The sequence below is a fragment of the Rhopalosiphum padi genome, chromosome 2 (genome assembly GCF_020882245.1).
Source record: "Rhopalosiphum padi isolate XX-2018 chromosome 2, ASM2088224v1, whole genome shotgun sequence".
NCBI classification, from domain to species: domain Eukaryota; kingdom Metazoa; phylum Arthropoda; class Insecta; order Hemiptera; family Aphididae; genus Rhopalosiphum; species Rhopalosiphum padi.
Window position 1 is genome coordinate 65,192,136 of NC_083598.1, and position 25,373 is coordinate 65,217,508.

The following is a 25,373-nucleotide window of genomic DNA, read 5'->3' on the forward strand; positions in this document are numbered from 1 at the left end:
CTGGTAATTAATTTAGTTAATCAGTCGATATTGTCCAACTGCATTTATGTAATGAAAGGATTAAAAGAAATAGGAATAGAATGTTAAAGGATCTATGCATGCAGTATTGCAGTTAAAACAATTTAAAATTAAGAAATAAAAAAATACCCATCAAATAATTTCTTTGAATTTTCTTTTTTATTCATTTAAATAATACTTAATTCTAATATAAATTACTATATTTACAAAAATAATTATCATTAATTAAGAATCTACAAATATAACTTTTTTTAGAATACAATATATTTTTTTTGTTTTTCATATAGGAGTATAATTTTCTGTAATCAAGTAGTTTAAAGTTTCAACTTGCCTGAAAAGGCGAAAAAATCAAAATGTATTAATAAAACAAAATGGCTTCAACATAAAATGAGATCGTCGATCTTACGAACTAAAAATAATCGTTTTTATGGCAGAGATAAATGGGCGCAAAAAAAAATGTACTGTCTTCGAATAGTAATAATAACAATATAACCAACGCGCAATACAATAGAAAGAAAATATGTAAACGAAACAATATTATAAAATAATATAATTAATGTCGTCGAGTTATTATCGTCTTCGTAGGTAGGTATGTAGGTAGTATTACATAATATTATTATAGGAAGTGTGTCTAGAGTTCTATATAATAACATAGTATATATATATATATAAATATATAAATATAAAATATATTTATATATAATATATAGTAACGTAACAATGTAAGATTATTATATAAATATATTTTTTATAATTTATTATTAAAAAAAAAAATAATAAATAAATAAAAGATCTACCATCTTACACAATAATATAACTGCTAGAACTGCCGCGAAAAGACTTAAAAAAAAAAAAAATTCTAAAATTTGATGTTTGATCTCGTTTTCATTTTTGTTTTACATGACATCGTAATAATATCATATATATATATATATAATATTATTAAACAAATTGAACAATAGAATGTTTTTATATAACGAGTCGTACGAGAATATTATAAGTAAATACACAATAATATTGATGATAATAATAATAATAATAACGTAATATGGTTATTATAAAATCGTACAAGGCGATGATCGCTTCGAAAACAAAAGACGAAAAAAAGAAACGAACAAACACATTATATAATATTCATATACATACATATATACGTATATACTTTAACGTGTTATTATATATATGGTCAACCGTATAACAATCATATCGGCGGAGAGGAACGCAACGAGTACGCCCACATCGTCTCTCGTATTACAGGTGTATATTCTATGATAGATATTTTAGGTATTGCGATGTCATCTGCCCATCCGCTTGGATGACGATAATATTACGATAAGCCACGTAGGTATATGCGTATGCGTATATTATATTATTATTATGACTAAAAAATCGTATAAAGCGTTTGTTTTCACGAGTATAATAATAATTTATTAAATTATTAAAAACAAAAATTAAAAAAAAACCATTTATAATATAACACATTATGAATAATAATAATAATAATAATAATTTATATGGATGTTTCCGCGAGTGTCGGGCACGCGCGTTCGCCGATGACGACTCGACGACGACAATAATAATAATTATAATATCGACACGTTAAATAGCATAATAATATCTCGATCGTGAACGCGTAATGTTATAATAATATTATATAGATGAGGTGGCTGATGGTAAGAGGTACGCGTCAACGGCGGACGTCCGTATAGGGCACGGATGTCGTGTGCAATATCGATCTCGCGTTTCTTTTTTTCCCGTGTGTGCGCATAAATAGGTAATATGTATTAGCATAGGTTAAACTCTTAAATGGTGGGCATAGATAGTGTGCCTACGCGGTGGACGTTTTCAAGTCGATACGAAGTGTCGAAACGGATTTCGGTGGCGCGACCAGCAAAATATTTGTGTGTGTGTGTGTGTGTGCGTATTGAGTGAGCGGCGGTGGTGAGGAAGAGCAAACGAGGGGTTCCCGATCGAAAAATTAACGTTATTCGCGCGCGTTATACGTTTTTGTGTAACGAACACGACGCCGATAAATAATATCTTCGCGGTACATAATAATACCGTAGTTATTAGGAGGCCGCTATACGAGCCCCGGTAAAATGGAAACGGATTGTTAATTCCGGTTAGGCGTACACCGATGTAGTGTTAATATCGCGCCGCGGGTGAAAGGGAGGATGATGGTCTGGACACGGAATTCATCCACTTCGGCGCTCCACCGGATCGCTTCGTCGTGTGTTTATATGTCGACAAGAGCAGACTGTTTCGTATCGGTTCACATCTACCTTTTACGGCTACTACGTTATTATCGTTATTATTATCAATATTATTATTTAAAACGACGCGCAATACAGAAATATTCTGCGATACGAATTATAATGATAATATTTTTAATGTCCGGCTCGAAAAATAGGAAATTTGCTACATCGATCTGTGCACGTAGCACGTTTATGTCCCATCAGTTAGTCTCTTGTCGTGCAATCGCGATTGATAAATTTTTTTTGACGAAATCCGTGTCGATAGACTACGCCGCGACACACATGCTATATTCATATCGATCGCGCCTCTCGGATTTTCGGTTAGAATACATTCAGACAAGACTCTGGTTAGAGTAGTACCCTATACTTATTTACATCCGTCTTACGTGCGCCGAGGTAGAAAACTCTATATAGGATTGCCGCTTGAGCCTTTTCCGCGATTTCTGCAGCAGAAGTCAAGTCATATTATTATTATTATTATTATACCCGACCGGAAAAGATTCGATTTCGATATTTTTAAATTTTTTTTCTCGTCCTACCCTAGCCTTACGTTATTTATCATTATATTGTACGGATCGAAAAAAATTCGTACGTCCGATTTAGTACAAGTGCACTCCGCGTACGCGTATCAAACGTCCGTGAACGTACATTATAGGATCGACTCGTTTGGTCGGTCGTCGTGTGGGACGTGATGCGTGTGTGTGATGTCCAGATGAAACGGTTCGATCGAGACGGTCGTCGTCGTGCCTGCCACAGCCGGAGGGTGACTTGCGCGCGTTACGGAGATGTGTGTGAGGGAATTACATATTACAACTCGCGGGAAGGAAAACCACAATAGAAAACGACTTCGTTTCGTAAATGTTTATATAATATATAATAATATGTAAAAACGGGGTAATTGACACTGTTCGTTTTCAATAACAAAACAATAAAAATTGTCTTAACTACCTAAAATATTATTATTTCTCAGACTAGATAGTATTATTTATTATTATTATTTATTTATTTATTTAAAAAAAAAAAAAAATGTTTTTCATTTAATCACCTAAATTATTATATTTATTGCTGAGACGTTTTGTCATAATAATATTATATATGTCTAAAAGTAAACATTTTATTTTATATAATTTATACATATCGCGTGGAATATGTTTTTGATTGTTAAAAAGAAAATTTAACGAGGATCCCGTTCGGTAGGCCCTAGGACGTTATTTATTTTAATTTAATAGGAACTTAGGGATGCAATACAATTAAAAACACAATGCGGAGAACAACTGGCGGAGATGCCCGAAACTAAATTTACGAACACAATGCTAATCATCAAATATAACGCCGAAGGAATTATTTAAGTACATTGAACAGATCTCGTTGAGTTTATATAATGACATAATATTATCACAAGGTTTAGTTTTAATAATGTTATTCCTTAACAGTTTCGAAACGAGGCATAAATATCAAACGAGAACGAAAACGTTAAATTAAAATATATCCTCAGACTGGACAGTCTCGTACAATTTGAGCAAGTGAATTTTGTATGAACTGAAAACGTTGAGAATGTAATTTGTAATCCTCAGTTCTGGATATTAAAAAAAAAAAAAAAAATAAAATTGAAAAAAAAACAAACAACTAAACAAAACGAATATAATAAATCAACATGAAATTTTAATCATATTATAATTTATGCCTCTCCGACACTAACTATACACTACCATGCCAATACTTTGTCGAGTTTTTTCTTTTTTAAATATATATAATATATTTTTAAATTTTAGAAATACTATATAATAATTAATATATTTGAAACGCAATATTATTAATACACAATAATTAAATAGTATATAATATTGTAGAGCCACGTGACGCGCATCGCAGGTCAGCCTATACCAACAACAGTCGACACGTGTAGGTACCTACGTCGCACTGAGTTAAAAAGATTTATTTTTTATTTTTTTAACAACAAATAATTACGGTAACGTTTAAATCTATGCACATCATATATATTAATATATTTTATTCAAATCATTGTTCTGCGATCGCGCGCGAAATGTTTTTATTAAGATTTTTGTCTTTGAGCTTTTTTTTTTTTTGCGCGCGCCCCAAACGTCGTTCCCGCGCGGGTGGCGAGTAGTTATTTACGTCGGTCGTCAACACGCGCTCTCGATGTACCCGGCAGAGTGGTGCTGCTGATGCCTGACCGCGCCGGCCATCTGGGCCTGGCGGCGCTTGTAAGCGTGGAACTCCTCCTTCATGGCCCGGAGCCGCGCCTCGACGCTGTCGTACTTGGCCTTCTTGAGCTGCGTGGGCGTCCGGGACCGGGACGGGGACGGCGTGCATGCGACCGTCGGCCCGAACAGCGCCGTCTGCTGGAGCAGCTCCGTGGGCGTGGGCGTCAGCGGGAACACCGGGTCGAACTCGTACTGGTCGTCCACGCTCAGCGGCGGCTTGTCGCTGGCCGCCGTGCTACTGCCGCAGCTGTCGGCGCTACCGAACAACGGCGGCAGCGGCGGCGACGACGGCAGCCGGACGTGCGGCGCGCCGAAGTCCAGCCAACGTCCGTCGGCGTAGAACAGCGACGACGGGTGTGCCGGCGGCGGCGGCGGTGGTGGCGGTGGCGGCGGGTGCTTGTAAGGCGGCAGCGGCCCGGGCCGACTTGCGCCGCCGCACCAGTCGTCCAGCACGCTGGCCGTCCCGGGGTGTTGGTGTTGAATGCTGGACGTGGTGTTCTTGGAACCGAACCCGCTGGAACTGGAACGGCTCTCGGGCGACCGCTCGCTGACGGTGTGGTTGACGGCGGCGGCGGGGCCGTCGGACGTCAGTTCCGGCGCACTCCGGGCGTACCGCATGTGCTTGGACCGGTACCTGCCCGGGTTCGGGTGGTACCTGGGACTGGCCGGCTGCAGCCGCTGCATCAGAGTCCGGTGGTTCTCCTCGTGTATCGCCCTCAGCGATGGCAGTTGTTGGCTGTACCGCTCGTGCACGCTCCGCAGCGTCGTCTGGTCGTGGCTGGCGGCGGCGACGGCGGAACCCGCGGGTGCCGCCGGATGACGGTCGAAGCCGTACGGAGTCCGCGGATCGCACACAGTGGCCACGACCACGATCGGCCGGCGGCGGTCGTCCACGACCGCGTTCTCCGTCCACCTAGGACCGCTGCCGCCGCCACTGCCGCCGCTGCTGCCGCTAACCGTCAGCAACGGTTGACGGCTCCACGTCCTGTTGGAGAAACTCGGATGGGACAGGAACCCGCCGTCGTCGCTGCTGCCGGACGACGATCCGCTGCCCCGCCGGCTGGACGACCTGGAGTCGCCGGTTAACACAAACCGGCCGTCGGCTGACCGGGAGATCCGGCCGAGTCGGCGGCGCGGGCGTTGGCCGCCCGGCAGACCGTCCACGCAGTCTTGGCCGCCGCGGTCCAAGAACGAACTCGAACGGGACGGCCGCGCCACCATGTTGAGAACGACGTTGCATCCGCTGCTCAGACTTGATATTCGGGTTGATCTAGATCTAAAAGGACAACAAACGCGAGTTTATAGTGATGCTCTGCCATTTAAGTAAAATATTATAATATGTGATATATCGTTGCAACAATAATAATAATACATGTACAGTCGTGAAGTACGAAGCCAATGTAAATATGATAGTGATATATACATTCCAAAATGCATTCCTAAGTCTGCAGCGATTTACAATTATATTATAATATAGTTAACAATTTAACTAACGAGTGTTGGTAATATTAATAATATTATGCAAAAAAAATATCATGCTTATTTTACGGTGTTACGGACTAGAAACGATTAGAACCGTCTCAGATGTTTAACAAATACCTACGTATAAATGCACATTAAAGATGAAAACACAAAACAAAAACAAAATCGATTGTATCTATGTGAAATCATAAAACTCCAATCTAATTACCGATTAGGAAAAAAAATTAATCAAATCCAAATAGACTGTTGCGGTTCCTAGGTGCGTCTTGTTTTAACTTAACCTACGGTGAGTGGTGAACATTTAATACTAATTCATATACTGCCTAATATGATTTAATATAAATATGTATATATTAAAATACATTCGAGCTATGTTTGTGAATTTTGCACTCATTCAAACATATCCAACAAATTTGTCGGTACTTTATAGTTGTACGTTGTTGGAAAAACATTGTAATTTGTTTGATTTAAAAGTACATCGTCGTCCATTGTATATCCAAAACCCCTATTAGGTTCATGCCAACAGCCACGTTTCCAAAAATATAGTGCAAAAGTTGAAAAGTAGGTATATCCTACAATGTGTATTTATCATTTTGATGGACGTTAGTCTTATATTTTACTAGAAAAATTTCAAAAAAAGTTCCAACAATCCTAAATACATTATTAGGCACTTAACGATATTTATTGATTTAGGGCTATTGCCGTGAACTTAAAAGCGTTTTTAGATAAATACTCATGGGTTTTTACAAATTTTCCGACAATGTCTAACGAAAGACCAGCAAATTTATTGGATAGACTTGAACAACATCTGTTATATACTTATATGTGCGCAGTTATTATAATTTCACAGACATAGCTAGGTATCTAATATTAAAGTTAATGTATTTTGCGTCTTTAAAAGGTTAGGTTAGATTGAACACGTCCAAAATGCAATATCCAAATGCCCCTACGTTAAATTCAAATATGAACCGAGTTTTGAATATTCGTACGGTATATAATAATATAGTATTATATAATATTTTAATTAATTTAATGGGTAGACAACTGTAACCAAATCAATGGCAAATTCTAGAGTTGACTCTAAAAGTGTTGTTAAATAACTTAAATATTGTTTTTCAACAGATTCGTGTGTAATAATAATTAATAATTAATGTAAGCATTATATTATGATCCGAATTGTACACGAATATCGGTTTAGAGCATAAAATGTTTTCGGGTACAGGTTGTCAATACCTATTCGGATAAAAATTAAAAATACTTTTCGCGTGGTACTTATTATAGGACGTGTTTGATTACTAAAATAATATATTTAAATTTATACTAATTTTAATAATACGATGCATTATAGCATATGCTTAAAGGAGATAGATAATTTATTGTAAAATTTAATCTTAATGTTATTATTTACTTGTTTTATAAATGTTTACTTTACAATAAATAAAAAAAATTATTGAAAATGCATTGGTTAAATTTTCACCTATAGATGTTCTAAAAATACAAGACAGCTAGGTACCTACGTGCATTAAATACAATCTACAAGTACAAATAATCTAAAACTTATGAAAACCAAATAATAATAAATGCTATTGATTAATAAAGTGCAAGCAAACAAACACACGCATACTGTGATGTACCAATATTATTTTGAATTTGTGCGGCTCAACAGCTTGCTAGCTCTTCACCTGTTATCCTGAACGAAAGCACATAAACAAAATATAAATATATAAATAAACGTATCCGGTGTGTTAATATTATAAACATGATAATAATAATATTAAATTATCGACAAGCGATTTGGATAAAAATCGTTCGTTTCGTGTCGCGATTATTTGCGCGTGTAATCATGATCCGCAAGCTCTTCCCGTTTTTAGCACGAATAAAATTCGTTTTTGTTTCATGTCGAGACGCATGCAATATATTATATTATTATAGTGAAAAAATGCCATGACCCAAGAAAATGTTTTATTAATTTTAAACTATTTTCAAACGCGTTAAGGTGATAGTTTATGTTACGCGATATATTTTTATATTAGTTTCCTCCTGAATCGAATTTTAGACGATAATTGATTCATAGTTTTCTAGACCGTCTATAATATTAATAATATATTATAATAGTTATCGTTATGTATACGTCACACACGTCCCGCATTGTATAATATAATATTATGGTGACACGTGTCGGTGCATTATTGTTATAATCATCATTATCATTATAATATTATGATTTGTCGAAAATCGCAAACGAAAAAAGCGGTTGCGAGTGAAGCGCATTATAGCCTGTAGACATATATAGGTACTATATTTATTTGGTATATATATATATGTTTATTATATATAAATGTTATATTATACAATTATACATATTATAAATGCTTCGCTTACGGATTTCGCTATTGGCTAGGACAATTCGAGTCTATAGTCTCGGTAAGTACGAGTATCCGCGAGCCTATAATATATAGACAAAAAATAGTATCCATGTAGGCATCATAATATTATACATCATATTATATGCGTATCGCAATTTCTCATAACATTATATTATATTCCAATTAACACGCCCTGAATATATGTAATAACATTTCTTCTAAACAGTTATTTAGTACACACAATAATAATAATAATAATATAGTGATAATATATAGCTGGTATATGCGACGGAACTTACTTTTTTAAAGGCACTTGACTAGTCCCCGGTATTTGGCCACCATTTCTGGCGTCCGTAATTCTACACGCGACCATGTTGTAAGCTGAAATCACACAAAACGCCACGTCCGGGTGAGTATAACAAAAAGTATTATGTGTCGATAAAGTTCGAAACGGATAGGCGCGACCCGTGCGAATATCGTTAATTATTGTTTGGCTCAAAAATATATTGATGTATATTGTAAATGCATTTGTTTTTCATCACATACCTTTTTCATGTTTTCTCCGTTTCCTCTTGTTGCAAATCTTTACCGCGCACACGGACAATATTATGGCGACGACGAAGAACAACAGCCCGCCAACGACACCTGCCGTGATGGCCTTGTGTTTCACCCTGGCGGGTACGGGGAATTTGATTTCTTCGCTGTTTTCGAAACTCTTCAAAGAGTACGCGACCACTCGGAAATAATAGGTACGACCTCCCACTAGACTTTTTACTAAAAAACAGAAAGAAACGAAATCAATCGTTTTGATATCCGTGAATTTCCTCGGGGAATTTGTTTCGCTTAAGACTCGGATAAATATTGGGTATATTTTATTATTTGTTTTAACGAATTTTGATAAAATACTAATAGATGAATGTACAGGCATATAAAATTATAAGTAATAATATTACTAATAATTGCATACTTAATATGAACGGTTTTGATATGATTTCGAATAAATAGTCGAAAGTTAAAGAAAATAAAACAACTAGGTATATTTGTGTCAGTTGGAAATTTATATTTTGAATACATCTTATTCCTTACATACAATCCCTCAAAAAAATAAAAAATACGAAACAATTATGTTGTTAATTCATAGATTTTTGATAATTTTTTCTTTTAAATTTATCAGCGACTACGTTGTACGACAGCGCTTAAAAACGATAAATTTTCCGTTCATATTGTATTGTGTACAAATGTTGTAGTTTTATGTTTATACAGAACGTGTTTTTTATTTATATAAATATTATGTACTCAGATAATGGGTATCCTCTGCTCTGATTTGTGCCTTGTTCAAAGTTCTCCAAATCCCATCTGTCTTATAGTTGATAACGTAGTAACGGACTAGATTAGCTCTTTCTAACGGAGCTTCCCAAGATATGACGAAGCCATTTTTGACTTCGGCGATTGATACATTTCTTGGTGGTCCAGGTTTTGGTCCTATACAAAGTAAAATCAAATAAGGACAATATTAATAACTGGCAATTGGCGCACTCGCATTAAGCATGACGTGCTCTTCGCTCTACCAACAAATGATTGATGATAAAAACTAAGTTATACGGATGGCGAGCAAGGTGAAAAACAAAAATAATAATTAAGCTGATGATTTTTATACCTTTTGGTCTGAATACTGGTGGGTACATTGTAGCACCAGAGGATTCAGTGGGTAAAATGAGGTCACTATAGTCGACAACGTCTGCAAAACGTGGAATAAAATAAAATAAAAATAAATACATGCAAAACAAAATAAAATGAAATTATAATTGTATGGGTAAAGCCATAGTTATTCCTGAAATAATGTCGATAAAGGATTTTCTAAAAATGATAGAAAAAAAATATATTATTAAATCTTAACGAAACGTATAGTTGTGACACCAACGCTATCATGCGGTAAATAAATGTGCTATGTACAGTACGAAAATATCATAATAGTAAGTTTTCATGCATTATCTAGATTTATATATATATATTATTGTATATTACACTAAATGAAAAAATATGTACATTATATTGTTTGTGCTTACCGTCGCTCGGGGGAGGAGGTAACTCGGTGACCGGTGGCGCGGGACTTGTTTTTTTGGCCACGGTTAATGGTACGGCTGCTGCCACCCAACAGAGAATAGAATAAGCACAACAGACCAAACTTATGGTATACAACAAGGGCATTTATAGAACAAAATTTTGCGGACGCTTACAACAAGAAACGGAAAGCATCGACACTGTCGCGTACGCGGCGACCGGTTGAGCAACGAAGTAAGTAAAATTATTATAAATCATACAACGAGGTACACAGTTAATATTGATATTAAAAATAGTTTCACATTTGACCTGGTGGTCATTTACACAGGCGTTTAATTTTGAATTTTTATTTATTTTGTAAGCATCCGACATAAATTATTATATAATACAATATACGTTATCTACAATAAAACGTAAGTTATTTCAAATTGTGTGCACAAGTAGTTTAAATCATAAATTCTGTGGAAGTTCAAGGCCACGTTGATCCTCTAAAAGGGGATACAACGCATAACTTCAGTAGAAGATATCTAGACCTTGATCTACCACAGTTGTGTTTAAATCATTCAAAATACTTAGTTTATCAAATGTGACTTTAACAGCCACATTCATTATAAATTATTATATTAATAAATATTTATTATAAAATTACATTGATTTTTCCATATTCCAATAAGCGTCTAAAGCGACTAAATGTACAGTGCGGCCCGTTTATACAACTGACACTGTGTATCCAACCCCCGTCAGTCGTTTTATTTTTTTTCTTAAAAACAAGTATACTTTTTTTTTTTTAATAAAACAAAATGAAAGAAAAACACTGTATTATTGTAACTACGTCCGGGTCACATTGCATTTACTCACCCAGTGTCCTGATCGAAATAACTTTGCTAAGCATTCCATCGCCCAACGCGTTCTTCCCCACCACTTGGAACTCGTACGTCGTGTCCGGAGTTAGTCTGTTTATGGTGACTTGGGTGCTCCCCGACGGAGTAACCGGTATTGTAGACCAGTCCGCCATCCCTGGTTCTTTGTACCTAAATGAAAAATCATTACACTCTGTTATAGTGAACGGATGGCGGCTGTGTATCAAAGTTTACCAAATCGTGTAGTCCTGTTTGTAATCGGGACCGCCGCTATAACCGGGAAGCCACTGCAGTGTAACAGTCGTCTCTGAAGCGTTTGCCGAGACGTTGTAAGGGGCGTGCGGCTGAGTGCCTTCGACGACCAAATGAGTGGTTGTAACTATTGTGGCAACTTCGTTACTCGCGACACAGTGATAATATCCGAAATCGGTTTTTCTGAGGTTTTCTATTGTGATATTACCACCGTGTATGCTGTGACGACCTTTTGGCAACGGAGCGCCATCTCTCTGTTGTATCAATCATACAATAACATTGTTCAGTTTAATTGTTTGGGTATTTTTATCGAATAACTTACTCTTTGCCACTGAATTTTGGGTTTTTGGGTTCCTTCAGCTTCTTGTGCGTCACAATGCATTTCCACCGATTCGCTGATTTTGCGCTGGTACATGTTCTCCGGTTCAACGGTGAATGTTGGCGGTTTCCTGACCAACACTTCCATTTGTCCGGATGATCCTTGAGTACCCTGTGCGTTGTAGGGTGTACACGTGTATCTGCCCTGGTGGTTTTGATTGACCTAAGCGATTTGAAATAAAAAAAAAAAAAAACAAATGAAATGCGTACTAGGACATCTCGAAACAAATTTTTGTTTTTTAAATTATTTACCCTGGTAAATAACAGCGAACCATTGTTCATGATAACGATGTCTTTTTGCTGATAAGGCTCGAGCAAACGTTTGTCTTTGGTCCATGTGACGTATTGTAAAGGCGGGTTGGCTTTAATGTAACATTGAACAACGCCAGCTAATCTGAACGGTAGATACTGTACGGTCGGCGTGAATGTAACTTTGGCTGGATCTAAATACAAACATATTAATAGTCGATATTTTATCGCCTTACGATTGAATTTATACGTACATTCGACATTCAAATAGGCAGATGCGGATTGGGGGTCACCAATGCCGTTGCTGACTTCGCACAGATATTGACCAGAGTCATCAGCGCTGACGGGATTTATAACCATGGAACCGTCTTTTTTGATGGTCACTCTGGTTTCCAGCGATGAGATCGACTTCACGATAGCTCCGTCGCGGGACCACCGGACAGTAACATTACCAGGCATGGCTTTGGCGCCACAAGTGAATTCGACTTTTTCGCCTTCTAATTTCGTCTGGTTGGTCGGAGGTGACATAATTACGGCCCCACCCGCAATCAAAACCCTAGCCGTATGGCTAATTTGTCCTTCGCCATTTCTGGCGATGCACGTATAATCCCCGATGTCCTCAGTTCGGATGTTAGATATCCTCAGTTCAGTGCCATCATTGAATATGCCCACGGTGGTCGTCGGCTGTACGTCTGTGGCGTCTTTGAACCATACGATTTCGGGCGTAGGTGTCCCCACGGCCTGACAGTTTAGAATAATAGAATCTCCGACATTTATGTATTGAACTTCGCCGGGGGTGGTGACAAATTTCGGAGGAGCTAAATAGTGGAAGAACACAAACGATTATCTATCATTTTATTACATTAATATAATATTTAAAATATAATATATGAAACATCGGTTGTCAATCAAAATGACGATAAACCGCAGTGTTACTGACCATGGACGTCTAGATGAAACCACGTGCCGTTTTTATTGGTTGGCGACCGGTTGAGGAACACCACTTTGCAGGCGTACCAACCTTGGTCCGACTCTTGTATATTGGTCAAGTTGAGCGAAGCGAGACCGTATGGAGAGTCCTGGGAGACTCTAGCCACTCGGCCTTCGTATCCCGAACCGCTGTGAGTGGGATAGTTGTCATACCAAATGAATATTGGTATGTCAAGACCCTAAAAGACACGTCCATTAAATTTTTATCGCAAGTTCATGTAATTGTGCATGAAATCGTCTAATATTCAAACGAACGCTGCGGTAAGCCGTAATAAAAATATATTACACAGTTCGTGTTCGACACCCGACAGTGCAACACGTGTGTTTATCGCAATTTACGTTTTATAGCTTTCGATAGCACAACATTTACGTCGCCGATTGGAAAGGTAATATGTTTTAATTAATATAACGCCCAACCGTCGCATATTCACGCAATGAATAGAAACCAAACGGGCAATATGCCCAAAAATTTCACACCAAACCTCATCAATACGCTAAGCAAAACAATGGAAAAAATGGTAAACAAACGCTTCGTTTGGTACTTGGAGACATCTAACATAATAACAAACGAACAATGTGGATTTCGCCGTAACCATTCAACCCTTGACACTCTTTCTTCTTTACATACGGACATAACTAACGCCAAAAACCAGAATCAACACCTAATACTAATAGCCTTAGATCTGGAAAAAGCTTATGATATGGTATGGCGAAATAGAGTCCTTAAAATCATTCAAGAATGTGGAATAAATGGTAAAATGTTCCAGTTCCTCCAAAATTTTCTAAATAATCGTACAATACAAGTCAAAGCCCACAATAAACTATCAAACAGCTACCTAACTGAAAATGGCCTCCCCCAAGGCTCAGTAATCAGTGTAACAATGTTTCTGCTAGCCATCAATAATATATTTAAAGAAATACCTAAACCTACAAAACATCTATTATTTGCCGATGACTGCCATATTTATTGCAGCGGACAAGACATTAAAATCACAGTGGAAATACTGCAACAAGCACTCAACACCCTCCAAAGCTGGTCAAATAAGACTGGCTTCAAATTCTCCCCAGGGAAAAGCCAATGTATATCTTTTCACACTCGTACGATAGGGAATCACAAATTATTCCTCAAAGACTCCGAAATACCCTTTTGTAAATCACTACGCATATTAGGTATTATCTTCGATCATAAACTAAAATGGACTCACCATCTCAAAAAACTCAAAAGCTCTTGTAAAACCAAGATGAACATAATGAAAACACTTTCCCACCACACTTGGGGGGCTGACACCAAATGCCTTCTAAACATATATAAATCACTAATACTATCACAAATAAATTATGGGTCAATCATTTATAACACAGCCAGTGAAAATCTACTCAAGATATTAGATCCAATCCACAATGAGGGAATTCGTATATCAATAGGTGCATTCAGAACAAGCCCCATCGACAGCATTCTATGTTACGCCGGAGAATTGCCCCTTAAACTCCTTAGAGAAAAAGATATACTTAACTATGGCATCAAAAGGAGAAGCACCCCTAATCATATAGGATACAACCACACGTTTAACAACCAAAATACAAATCCAACCAACATGATCAGAAAACAAATTCCATCCATACAGGACACCTTCTCCCTCTTATGCAACAAATTCAAAATCCACACATCTGTCAAAAATAAAATAACATTCCCAAAATGTCCACCTTGGAATTGGAAAATTCAACTCAACACTGAGTTAACAATGTACAATAAACACGAAACAAACCCATTAATTATCACGTCCCATTTTAAAGAAATTATCCAAAACAAATATCCTAACTTCTTACAAATTTACACCGATGGTTCCAAATCCACCCATGGAACAGGCTTTGCAATCATCATGGATGAAACCAAAATCTTACATAAACTCCCTCCAGAAAGCAGCAATTTCTCTGCAGAAAATTACGCCATATTAGAGGCAATCAAACTAACAAAGCTGACAATCTCAAATAACTGCATACTCATAATTAGCGACTCTCTAAGTGCTCTCCAGGCTCTTCAAAACCCATTTTCGTCCAATGAAATAACCCAAAACATCCAAAATGAATTATTCCTTACAACAAAAAAAATTGAATTTATGTGGGTTCCATCACATATGGGTATTGCCGGTAATGAAATGGCCGACATGTCAGCAGATAAAGCAACCAAAACAATCGCCCTCCCAACAATCACTGACATCCCAGTCAATGACATAATACTATCAATTAGACAAAAAACAAACATGGTATGGCAAAGCCACTGGGATTCCGTTCCACCTTCCAATAAACTTAAAAAGATTAAAAAATGCACAAAAAAGTGGCACATCCCGCAAAACCTAAGCAGACGACACGAAGTTGCTCTAACCAGACTAAGAATTGGACATTCTTTTCTGACACATGCTTTTCTAATAAGTAAAGACCCACCACCTATTTGCGAAGAATGTCATGAAAACCTATCCATACAGCATATCATCCAAGACTGCCCATCATTCCAAAACATACGAAACTCACTATCGATACCAGGCAACCTAGAAGAAGCACTAAATGAAGACTACAGCACAAAAACATTAAATTTCCTCACAAAAATTAATATTATAAATAACTTATAAATCATTATTTTCAACATGTACATTATGAAAATTTTATATGTCTCAAAAATATTTATATGCTATAACTTGTATTTTATAATTCAAAATTAATGTAACACTCACTATGTAACACCTACAAGGCTAATAACCTCAGTTGTTGAAGCCTCTTTTTTTTTTCCAATAAAAAAAAAAAAAAAAAAAAAAAAAAAAAAAAAAAAAAATATATTATTGTGTAATACTACGATTTGCCTATCGTGTACTATGCGATTGGAGATTTTCAGATTTATAATGCTGTTTAACAAAATGTACCTATTATAAAATATTTTATACAAAATAAATGGCGTACCTACCGCCTAATAATTTATGACTTGTACGGCCATCGTTTACCAAATAATTATTAGAATATAATGTTTTTACTTACTTTTTTCTCCCACTGTAAAACGTAAGGCACGGGGTGTTCGGCTGGGAACTCCACTTGGCAGTTGAACACGACTGATTCGCCCACGATGGCCGTGATGTGTACAGCATCGTTGAACGTCGACCCGGTAGCTATAAGTGGTAAATAAAAAACACACGGTTAAGTAATATAAAATTATTTTTGCCTTTATAGATTGTTGTAGGTATTTAGTTTTGTTAAAAAGTTAACCATATCATAATATTTATATTGTTTCCCTTTATAAAATATTGACAACCTATTATCTTTGAGATGTAATATGTATATAGTCGCGCACTAAAAATTGTCTATACCATTTTTCTGTGGTCGTAATTTACAAAATACTGTAAATATTTAAAAAAACGAATAAATATATATCTGCAATACAAACAGAAAGATGAAGTAACATTTTACGATCTAAATATTATTCGAAAAAAATTAAAAGAAAAGCTCTTCACAAAAGGCGAAACAAATTATCGGCGTTCATCAGAGTAAAAAAAAACCTTTTAAGCTTTTCATGACCCAAGAGATTAAAGATGAGCTTCTCCGAATAAAAAATATAAACGAAAACTATAATAGCGCTCAGGACTATTATATTGTGTAGAGACGGGTGAATTGTGATTATTCATTTTTGCAATTCTTTTCAGATTATTAAACGTATAAAATGTTTTCTAGAGGTGATCCGATGATAATTTTGAATTATTTATAGTTTAATATTTTTATCCTCGTTCTTAGAGGAAATTAAAATCGTTTATGATTTGTGACGCTGTGCCACTGCCCGTGAACTTAGATTGGTGTCTTGATACACAAACGGTAAAACGCGTGTCTGTCGAAGAATTAGAATGTTGTATCAATAACTCCAACTATATTCCATTGAGTTTTTGATATAAATATAAGTATAATAATTTATGATTGAATAATATAAAACAGATTCAGGTATAGTTTCGATAATATGAACAAATAATTATTAAATTTGTATGCTGTCTTCGTAATATTTATACAAATTATGAAAAGTTAAATTAATTTTATTGAAGTGTTATTATTGTTGTAATTATTGTATAATGTATATAATAGAATTTAGAAATCACAGTTGTGTACTATGCCTTATAATATTCACCCGGCCCACGGGAAAGCCAAATGTTGGATCAATACTGACTGAAGAAACTACCGTCGAAAATCAAAGTTTGTGTTTCGACTACAAAATATGACTGCTATAAAATATAAAAAGTTAAAATCAATAATATACATTTAAAACGTCTGTTTTTAGATTTTTACTTTTAATACAAAGTCAAATCGGTAATCTGCTTGATTTTGTAGTAGCGTATTTAACAATACATTACTAAACATACGGCAAATCTATATAGTTTAATAGTATAATATCTAATTAGTATTACAGATTAATAACTCTAATTTAGTTTTGTTTCTAAATTTAAAGTTGTATCCCAAACAATATTTTATGATATTGAAAAATATAGGTACATGAAAGAAAATGTAATTATCTGTTCGTTAGTGGCACATTTAAAATAATTTAAATATGTATTTATATGTCTTAAATTGTATATTTCTTGAGTTTTTAATTACAACTTAACTATTTAGTTTAATTTGAAATACTATACATTTTAATGTAATATATATATGAATATAATATTTTGAAAATCATATAATTTTTTTTAATAAACAAACATAAAATTTTAAAATCGTTTTTAAACGATTGTTTTGTTATAAAATTAAAAGTCCAAGGTAAGAAATATTAAATATTATTATCTATTGTTAGGTGGGTAATAAAAGTTTATTTTCCATTTAATTTGATCGCTTGAAACGTAATTATTTGAACTTTGAACATTTTATTTTAATTAATTTAGTATAATTAAAATTCGTTTTTGTAATTTAATACTTAGTATTACGTAAATGAAAACCGTACTCAAAGTGGATGTATATATTTATTGTATTACAATTTGGAATTGTCGATGTTTCGATTAATTTATTGAAATTGTGGTTCACGAGAAAAATGTTAGTTCAAAAATTAATATAATTTAATACTTAATATACTTAAATTGAAAAATAAAAATAATATTTTTTTATAATTCTAGTTAACAACTTTCGATAAAAGTTTAAATCAAAACTGATTTCAAAACTATTATTTTACGTAAACCTACCCAATTTATTACATATATTATACACTAATTGGCAATGTTTTAAGTAATTTGATAAGACTAAATGATCTAAAAAAACGAACCTTTGACCCAGCCTCCGGGAAAGGAATATAGATTTACTAATGGTTTCAGGCGTGAAAAATAAAACGGGTTTAAAACAAAAAAAAAAAATCTCATGAGAATGATATCATTGAAGGGAAACAGCTTTTGTTAAAAGGAGTTTTCATTGTTCACGGAAAGGTTTTATGAAAAAAACTACTCATCTTCCCCTTCAACCCGTGGACGATAAAATAATAGAAAATGAGGATCCTTGGATCCAAAGTGTCCAAGAAGGGATGTAAAATATTGTGAATACTATTATTAAAACATATACTTATAATGACCAACATTTTTGTATGCAATAATAATGTCATATCTTGTGTACAAAATATTGTTGAAGCATTTAGGTAACGTTTTAACATGATATTGCTTAACGTCAAATTGTAAACAAATAGATGATCACAATGGGACTAATTAAAAGAATTTTTTCTTTTTACATGAGCAAAATCATAAGTAATAATAGTTTTCACATTAAAATATTATATAGGTACTAAACCTATGAATAACAAATGTTTTATTTTTTATTTATAAAATACATCTTTAATAATATTTTGTTTTCGATTTTTATGATCGTATATTAAAGCAAGTCATTAATTAATTTTATTGACCATCAATTTCATTTATATAAGAAAGAATATTTATTTAATATCCAAATATACTTAATTAGATTATTGATTTATACAATAGTAATAAACTAATAACATTGTCTTAACTGCTTTTAATTAAAAATAATAATTATGGACATGATACTGTAGATACTTACTGCTTGTACCGACCAACCACTAACCAAAATTTGTATTATGATTCTATGACTTTTGATTTAAAAAAAATGGAAATAATTGAACTCAAAACGGTTCTGATATTTTACTTAAAATTAATATACACAAAATGAATAGAGGAAAAATACTCAATTTTACATCCAATAACTATATCGTTTCGTTCAGAATTTAAAGTAAATTATTTTACAACCATAATTATGTTTAAAAATTGAAGTGAAGAAAAAAAATGTCAAAATAATACTTACTGCAGTTATTACACTACAAACATATACAAATCGAAATTCACAATTTAAATGATTTTTAAGTGTATTCCAATTATTTTTGGCTTCCTCAATATCCATAGTAAATATAATTGGAAATTAAATTTAAGACATATTTAATACAGCTAGGTACAATACCAATCATATATTATATAGGATACGAATTATGTTTTGAGGGGCCGAAAAAAATTACATTTCCTCGGGACCTTTGGTTCACGACCAAATAATAATCAACCGTCACGTCTCAACACACAGTCTGTTGATCGTGACGTGTTTTTAATTTCGACATGGACAACGGTGGTTTTCACTAGTATATTTCTTATGTCACGAGGGTTTTCTATTTATTTTTTTATTTATTTTGACAGACATTTATTTATTAAGGTTTTCTAACGAAAATTATGTTTATTGAATTGATTCTCTAGTACGAGTTTTTTGAATCAAAAATTACTAAGCTACTATTTTAATTTTTATTACCTAAGTCTATGTGAACTTATTATATGTTTTAAGACACTTAACTTTTGTTACAGTTGTTTGAATATGAATGTAAATATAACAGACTAGCGAAATATATCTACGTTTATTCAGATAATTTTTTTTATGTATTTTTCATTTCATATATTATAGTAAATATTTAAATTAATTTAAATAACCACATTATCGTTACTGTAAATAAAAAAAAAACGTACACGTAAGTTAGATAAAAAAAAGCTTCTTAAAAATCATCGATCATTGAATCTCTATTTTAAAGTTAAAAAAAATTTAAAATTATCTGGCGTTCTACTAAAACGGCTTTAGATAGACAACTTGATGTAACTACTGTATAGCGCCCTTAATTGAAATATGTTTGATGGATTATTTATAAATTTACATTTGTAAATAAATAATTTCGTTATAAACTGATATTTAAAATCAATAAGCACAAAGCACCTACCTGCAGGTTTTATCAGAAATGATTAGAAAGAGTTAGCACGAATTAGGTTTAATTCAGTTTTAGAATATATAGTCATATAGGTACGATCGAATTTTTCTTTTGCAGTTTATTAACGAGAGGAATATATGGGTAACACCAGTGAAAACATAAATAATGTGCACGAAACACGTGCCATATAAAGGTCTAACTACGTTATATTTTCCATGCACACATTATAGTGTAAGAAGTTTAATGTATTGTTTAAGACTTATTTATATTAGGTACTGTAAGTTGAAATATGAACATAATATTATATACGATGAGAGTATTATAAATAGTAATATAATATTGCGTATAAGCAACCGTGACGTTTTATTTTTTTATAAATTGAACTTAACGGTGGTCTGTTGGTAAATATTGTAATAATTACTATTTTCGGCGACAAACGTGCACGGCGAAAGGCATTCAAACAAAACGTAATGAATCATATAGTCATTATCCGTTAAACGTCCAATATAATCGAACATTTATACGGAGTTGCATTGATTTAATCAAAATAGGTTTTAACGAGCGAAAGTCTGACGCGCGCGGTGTATTACTAAATTATCTACTGCACACCGAACGCTGTAAACCGAAACTGCAGCATCTATTATGTATTATTGTTTCTAATATGATTATGTATCCGAAATTGACGACGGTGTATACTGTAAATACGTATATACACTATTCGCCGTAGTTTCTTTGATATCATTTATATAGTAATAGAGCACACCGCCGAATCATTATTAATTCATCGTGAGCTCCGCATAAAGAACGAGAACTGTTGCAGGAGATGTATTTATGTAAGACGCTCGGTGTATACAAAGTCGTTTAATAACATATAATATATTGTATTATGTATGTTGTTGTGTTTAAACTTTCAACGACAAAAATCGAATTCCCCTAATGCAATATGGCCACTCACTTGAGACTAGGACCCTGTTGAACAGCGAGAGAACGAGAGCTGCGAAGACTACCGTGACTTTGCTAAATAGTCTCTGGTCCAGCCGTAGGCCCATGCCTCTCTTCCCATACTCCTTGTTAGACCTCTGACGACGCCATAGTCATCTGCAAAACGAAAAGAAAAATAACGGTCAAATACAATATAATAATGTATACATAATATATTGTCACAATCGACGTAGCAATATTATTAATTATCGGTAAGTATACAATAATATATCAAATGATTATATGATTTTGGTCATCAGCATTTTCACGGGTTATTGCAGTATATGTACATCGAGTGATATAATTATCGTGGGGTATAACTCAACAAAATGATATTTGCCGGCAGGAAGGTGCGTATAACACTGTTTCGATGGATTTTGAACCATTTATTACCTGCACACCTATGAACACCAAAACGGGGAGAGTTGGAGACCGAAAACGTAGTCCCGTGTGCTTTAACGATAACGGAACGAGATGCGCAGCAACTGCAGCAGTTATAATAATGTCATATAAACTTTTTCGTGCACGTTCAATCTAATCATACGAGTACGTACGGGGAATATAAGACGTCGTCTTCGGTATAGTGGTACGCATAAGAGTAGTGTCTCGTACCGACGTCAATAAAACACACAGCCGTCCTTGCGATTTTACTGCTTTAAATATTCGCCCCAACGGAAATGAGTTGTATGTATCTATCTACTATCGTATAATTATAGCGCAATATTATTATTATTATTATTATTATTATGCTATGCACCGAGACGGGTTGCGTGTAGTTTAATTTCGCCTACCCGTTTTGTACTGTGATGGTGGTATCATGTCATCGTGTGTTGTCGATAAACATATTGGGACAACAAAAAAAATGGATCGTATCGCGTAAATCGTTATGACATATTATTATATGTGTTGCGCACGAGGCTCGCCGTAACGTCGTAACACGCACGCGACACAAAACCGTAGTTTTTATACGCGCGCGCGCGCGAGACTGTGCACAAATCGGTAACTGTATTTATGAACGCGGACTTAGACGGACTACGAGATGACGGTGTGCGGCGGCCGTGGGGTCGGGTCGGCGACGAGACGGACTCGCTCGATTTCGATTAAGAAAAGGCTCGTGGTTGCGGTCCGCTCGCTGCAGTGAAGTGTCACATGTGTGCAAATACCTTGATTGGGAAGCGGTGGGGGGAGGCGCTTTAAAAAAAAGTGAATTAATATAGTTTATAATACACTATACAGTCGTATTACACAGATTACGGACATGTTTACAATAATATAATATATTATTAACGGTATACTCTACTAATGCAGCTTTCGACGAACGTTATTTATAGCATGTTATGTATATAATATTTTATTAAACTAAGATAAGGAAAATGTACCTATCTAAACTTTAAATATAAACAATAAGTACACAATATATATATATATACATTTATAAATTGGTGATAAAATATTTAAGAGGTGGGGACAATAAAATTGGCCTTTTTCCCCCCCGTGCGCGGGTCAGTCATCTATGAACCGCCACCGTCAATCAGTAAGTATATTGTACGTATGCATTTCGGTAGCCGGACCGATATCGCCGGCGCGTTATCGCTTCCGCGGCTGCCGAGTGCCGAGAGCAGGTACTCACGTGACGACGACGGGACGACGAGCGGAAGTCCGTTCCGGGACGGCCACCGTTGTAACATATGGGGACGACCGGGTGCGGCGTCATCGTGGTGGTCATCGTCGTCGCCGGCGAAACGTCGCGGGCCGTCGCCCGGTCCGGTACGCCATGGGCGGCGGTGATTTTCGGGGCCGTGTGCGGGCGACCGCTGCTGCTGTGGCGTTGTTTTCGAGCGGTTGGTTTCGGCGGGCGTTACGATATTTCCGATTTGTTTTCAATTTTTTTTCTCTCGCGGTTACCGTTGTCGGCGTGAACGTCGACGATAATACGACTATACGACTCGGACGACGAGTTACTTAAAAATCAGCACATCGTGCACACGGTATATGTACGATAATGACGTTATCGTCGTACGATGTATAGGCGTTGCGCGCCTTAGGAACACGCGGTACCGGAGACAGCTGCCTGCCGCATCCGTGTGGGTATCGACTGAGCTGAAATCGCGGGGCGGCACAAACGCGGCGTGTGCGAAAACGCTCGCGGCTGAAAAGGCGTTTCGCGCCGGCGGCGGCGTGCGTCGTGTACGCGGCGTGTGTACGCTACAAAAGAGTGCGCAGCACTGACGACGCGCGCGCGACTGCAGCGTCGTCGGCGGGGATTTGCCGGCTGCTGGACCGGAGCAAGGGCGTGGATCGACGCTTGCGCTTTCCCGGCCATTCCAACCGGCTGGGTCCGAGAAACAACCCATACGCCGCCGCCGCCGCCGCTGCCACCGCCGCCCCGATCACCCGCGAGCTCGCGCACATACCATACCACCCGAGTTCTAACGACGCCGTCGCCGAAACTCGCCGGGTCGTCGTCGTCGTCGTCGTCGTCGTGTAGTAATAAGTAGTAATAGTACCTATGTAGTATACTATAATAGTAATAGTCATACTAGTAGTGGTGTTGGTGGTGGTGGTAGTGGTGGAGTGGTAGTAGTAGAAGTAGTAGTAGTTATAGTATTAGTATAGTGCGGTAGTAGTGGTATATAGTGGCAGTGTTAGAGGCCGTTGTGGAACTCGTATAAAGATTATTTTTTTAGGGTGGCGTTTTGAGTAAAATAACAGTAATTACGTATGGGCGAGGATGGGCGAAGTACTTTCGTCCACTTGAATACAGTGTTAGGTTTTTACAATACCATATCGGCAATAATAAAAAACAAAATTTACTGTTGTGGACTGTCTCGAGATACACATCACATTACTTTTCAACAAATGAACAAATCTATTTTTACAGACGCTTAGAAAAAATATCTATGTCACACTATAAACACTGCAGACGCACTGCAGAACAAAAACAAGTTGAATAAAAATGGAGATTTAAGAAAGTGTTTTTTTAAGTATTTTGAAAAACTTAAAACATGTGAAATGTGTGTTATATTTAAATACTATACCCATACCTGTCTAATGGATAGATATTTTGAAAATATAGTGTTTCGCGTCGGCAAGCTGCGTTTGCATAGTAACAAATCGCCCAATAATTTAATGAAATTACTATAAAAGGTTTATTTTTTAAGATTTGTATCCTAAAAATTAAGATATACGCGTATATAGTACTAAATCAAATTTCCTTAAACTTCAAGAGAGCTCTAGAGCTTCTTCCTAAGACCCCTTGTCGTTATTTAGCCTAAGTTTAGTTGTATAGTATAACGTGACGTCAACGTCAGAATCAGAATCTGTGTGCGCGCGAGTCCACGTGAGACTGTGATCATAAGTTACGTTAATACGTAAGCCACCACTATCTGACGAAGTAGACGAAAGAAAACATTTCGGAACATCAGAAACATTGATTTTACCGAATATGCTTATATATTATAATATTTTATAGTTTCAAAATTATTTTTATAGAGCGTTAGGCTTCAAAGCGTTTTGCTGCTCGCAGTTGAAAGCTTAAAATATATACGGTTTATCAGCCTGGACGAGAGGCCATATAAAACAATATATACTCTATAGGTCCACACTCCGATCATGAATATAAATTGATAAATTGTTTTTGACTTGGGTTTCACCACTATACTCAACAAGAAAATTTAAATTCATACAAATTATTATATCTTGACAAGAAAAATAATTGGTTTTAATCGGTAAACAGAATGTTATAGTACCGATGTCTGTTATTAGACACACTTTTTAAAAGGAAATATACAAGACACATTGACAACTGTTTGTACAAAGTGTCGTGTTCATAAAACATAACATTTTATATATTTGGCTTTTTGTGCACCAGCTAACTGGGTGTAACGCTACTTTCAACCAACCCTAGCTTGAAAAGTATCAGCTTTATAATGATGTATTTTTTTTTTTTTTTTTTAGATTGATTTGGTCAGTTTTTGATCGATCGATTAGAATTCAAACACAGACTT

The 25,373-nt window shown here is 35.6% G+C and overlaps 1 protein-coding gene across 6 annotated transcripts in view; it reads right to left on the reverse strand.

Annotated features, from left to right (window-relative positions):
• Positions 1-158: 158 nt before the first annotated feature.
• The window catches only part of LOC132921946 (protein turtle), a 113,348-nt gene continuing 88,133 nt past the window's right edge, over positions 159-25,373 (reverse strand). The window contains exons 1-15 of one of the 6 annotated variants that reach the window (XM_060985210.1): positions 22,997-23,681; positions 21,341-21,483; positions 16,164-16,291; positions 13,087-13,315; positions 12,401-12,964; positions 12,150-12,340; positions 11,842-12,060; positions 11,502-11,773; positions 11,266-11,438; positions 10,413-10,490; positions 10,004-10,084; positions 9,643-9,828; positions 8,893-9,120; positions 8,646-8,727; positions 159-5,774 (exon numbers count right to left, since the gene is read on the reverse strand). In XM_060985210.1, the coding sequence (XP_060841193.1) occupies positions 4,418-5,774; positions 8,646-8,727; positions 8,893-9,120; positions 9,643-9,828; positions 10,004-10,084; positions 10,413-10,490; positions 11,266-11,438; positions 11,502-11,773; positions 11,842-12,060; positions 12,150-12,340; positions 12,401-12,964; positions 13,087-13,315; positions 16,164-16,291; positions 21,341-21,434 (3,882 nt within the window). In that variant the 5' untranslated portion in view covers positions 21,435-21,483; positions 22,997-23,681 and the 3' untranslated portion in view covers positions 159-4,417. Of the gene's footprint in view, positions 5,775-8,645; positions 8,728-8,892; positions 9,121-9,642; positions 9,829-10,003; positions 10,085-10,412; positions 10,491-11,265; positions 11,439-11,501; positions 11,774-11,841; positions 12,061-12,149; positions 12,341-12,400; positions 12,965-13,086; positions 13,316-16,163; positions 16,292-21,340; positions 21,484-22,996; positions 23,682-25,373 lie in introns of those variants that run through there. The other 5 variants (XM_060985211.1, XM_060985209.1, XM_060985212.1 and 2 more) reach the window with 5 other exon arrangements.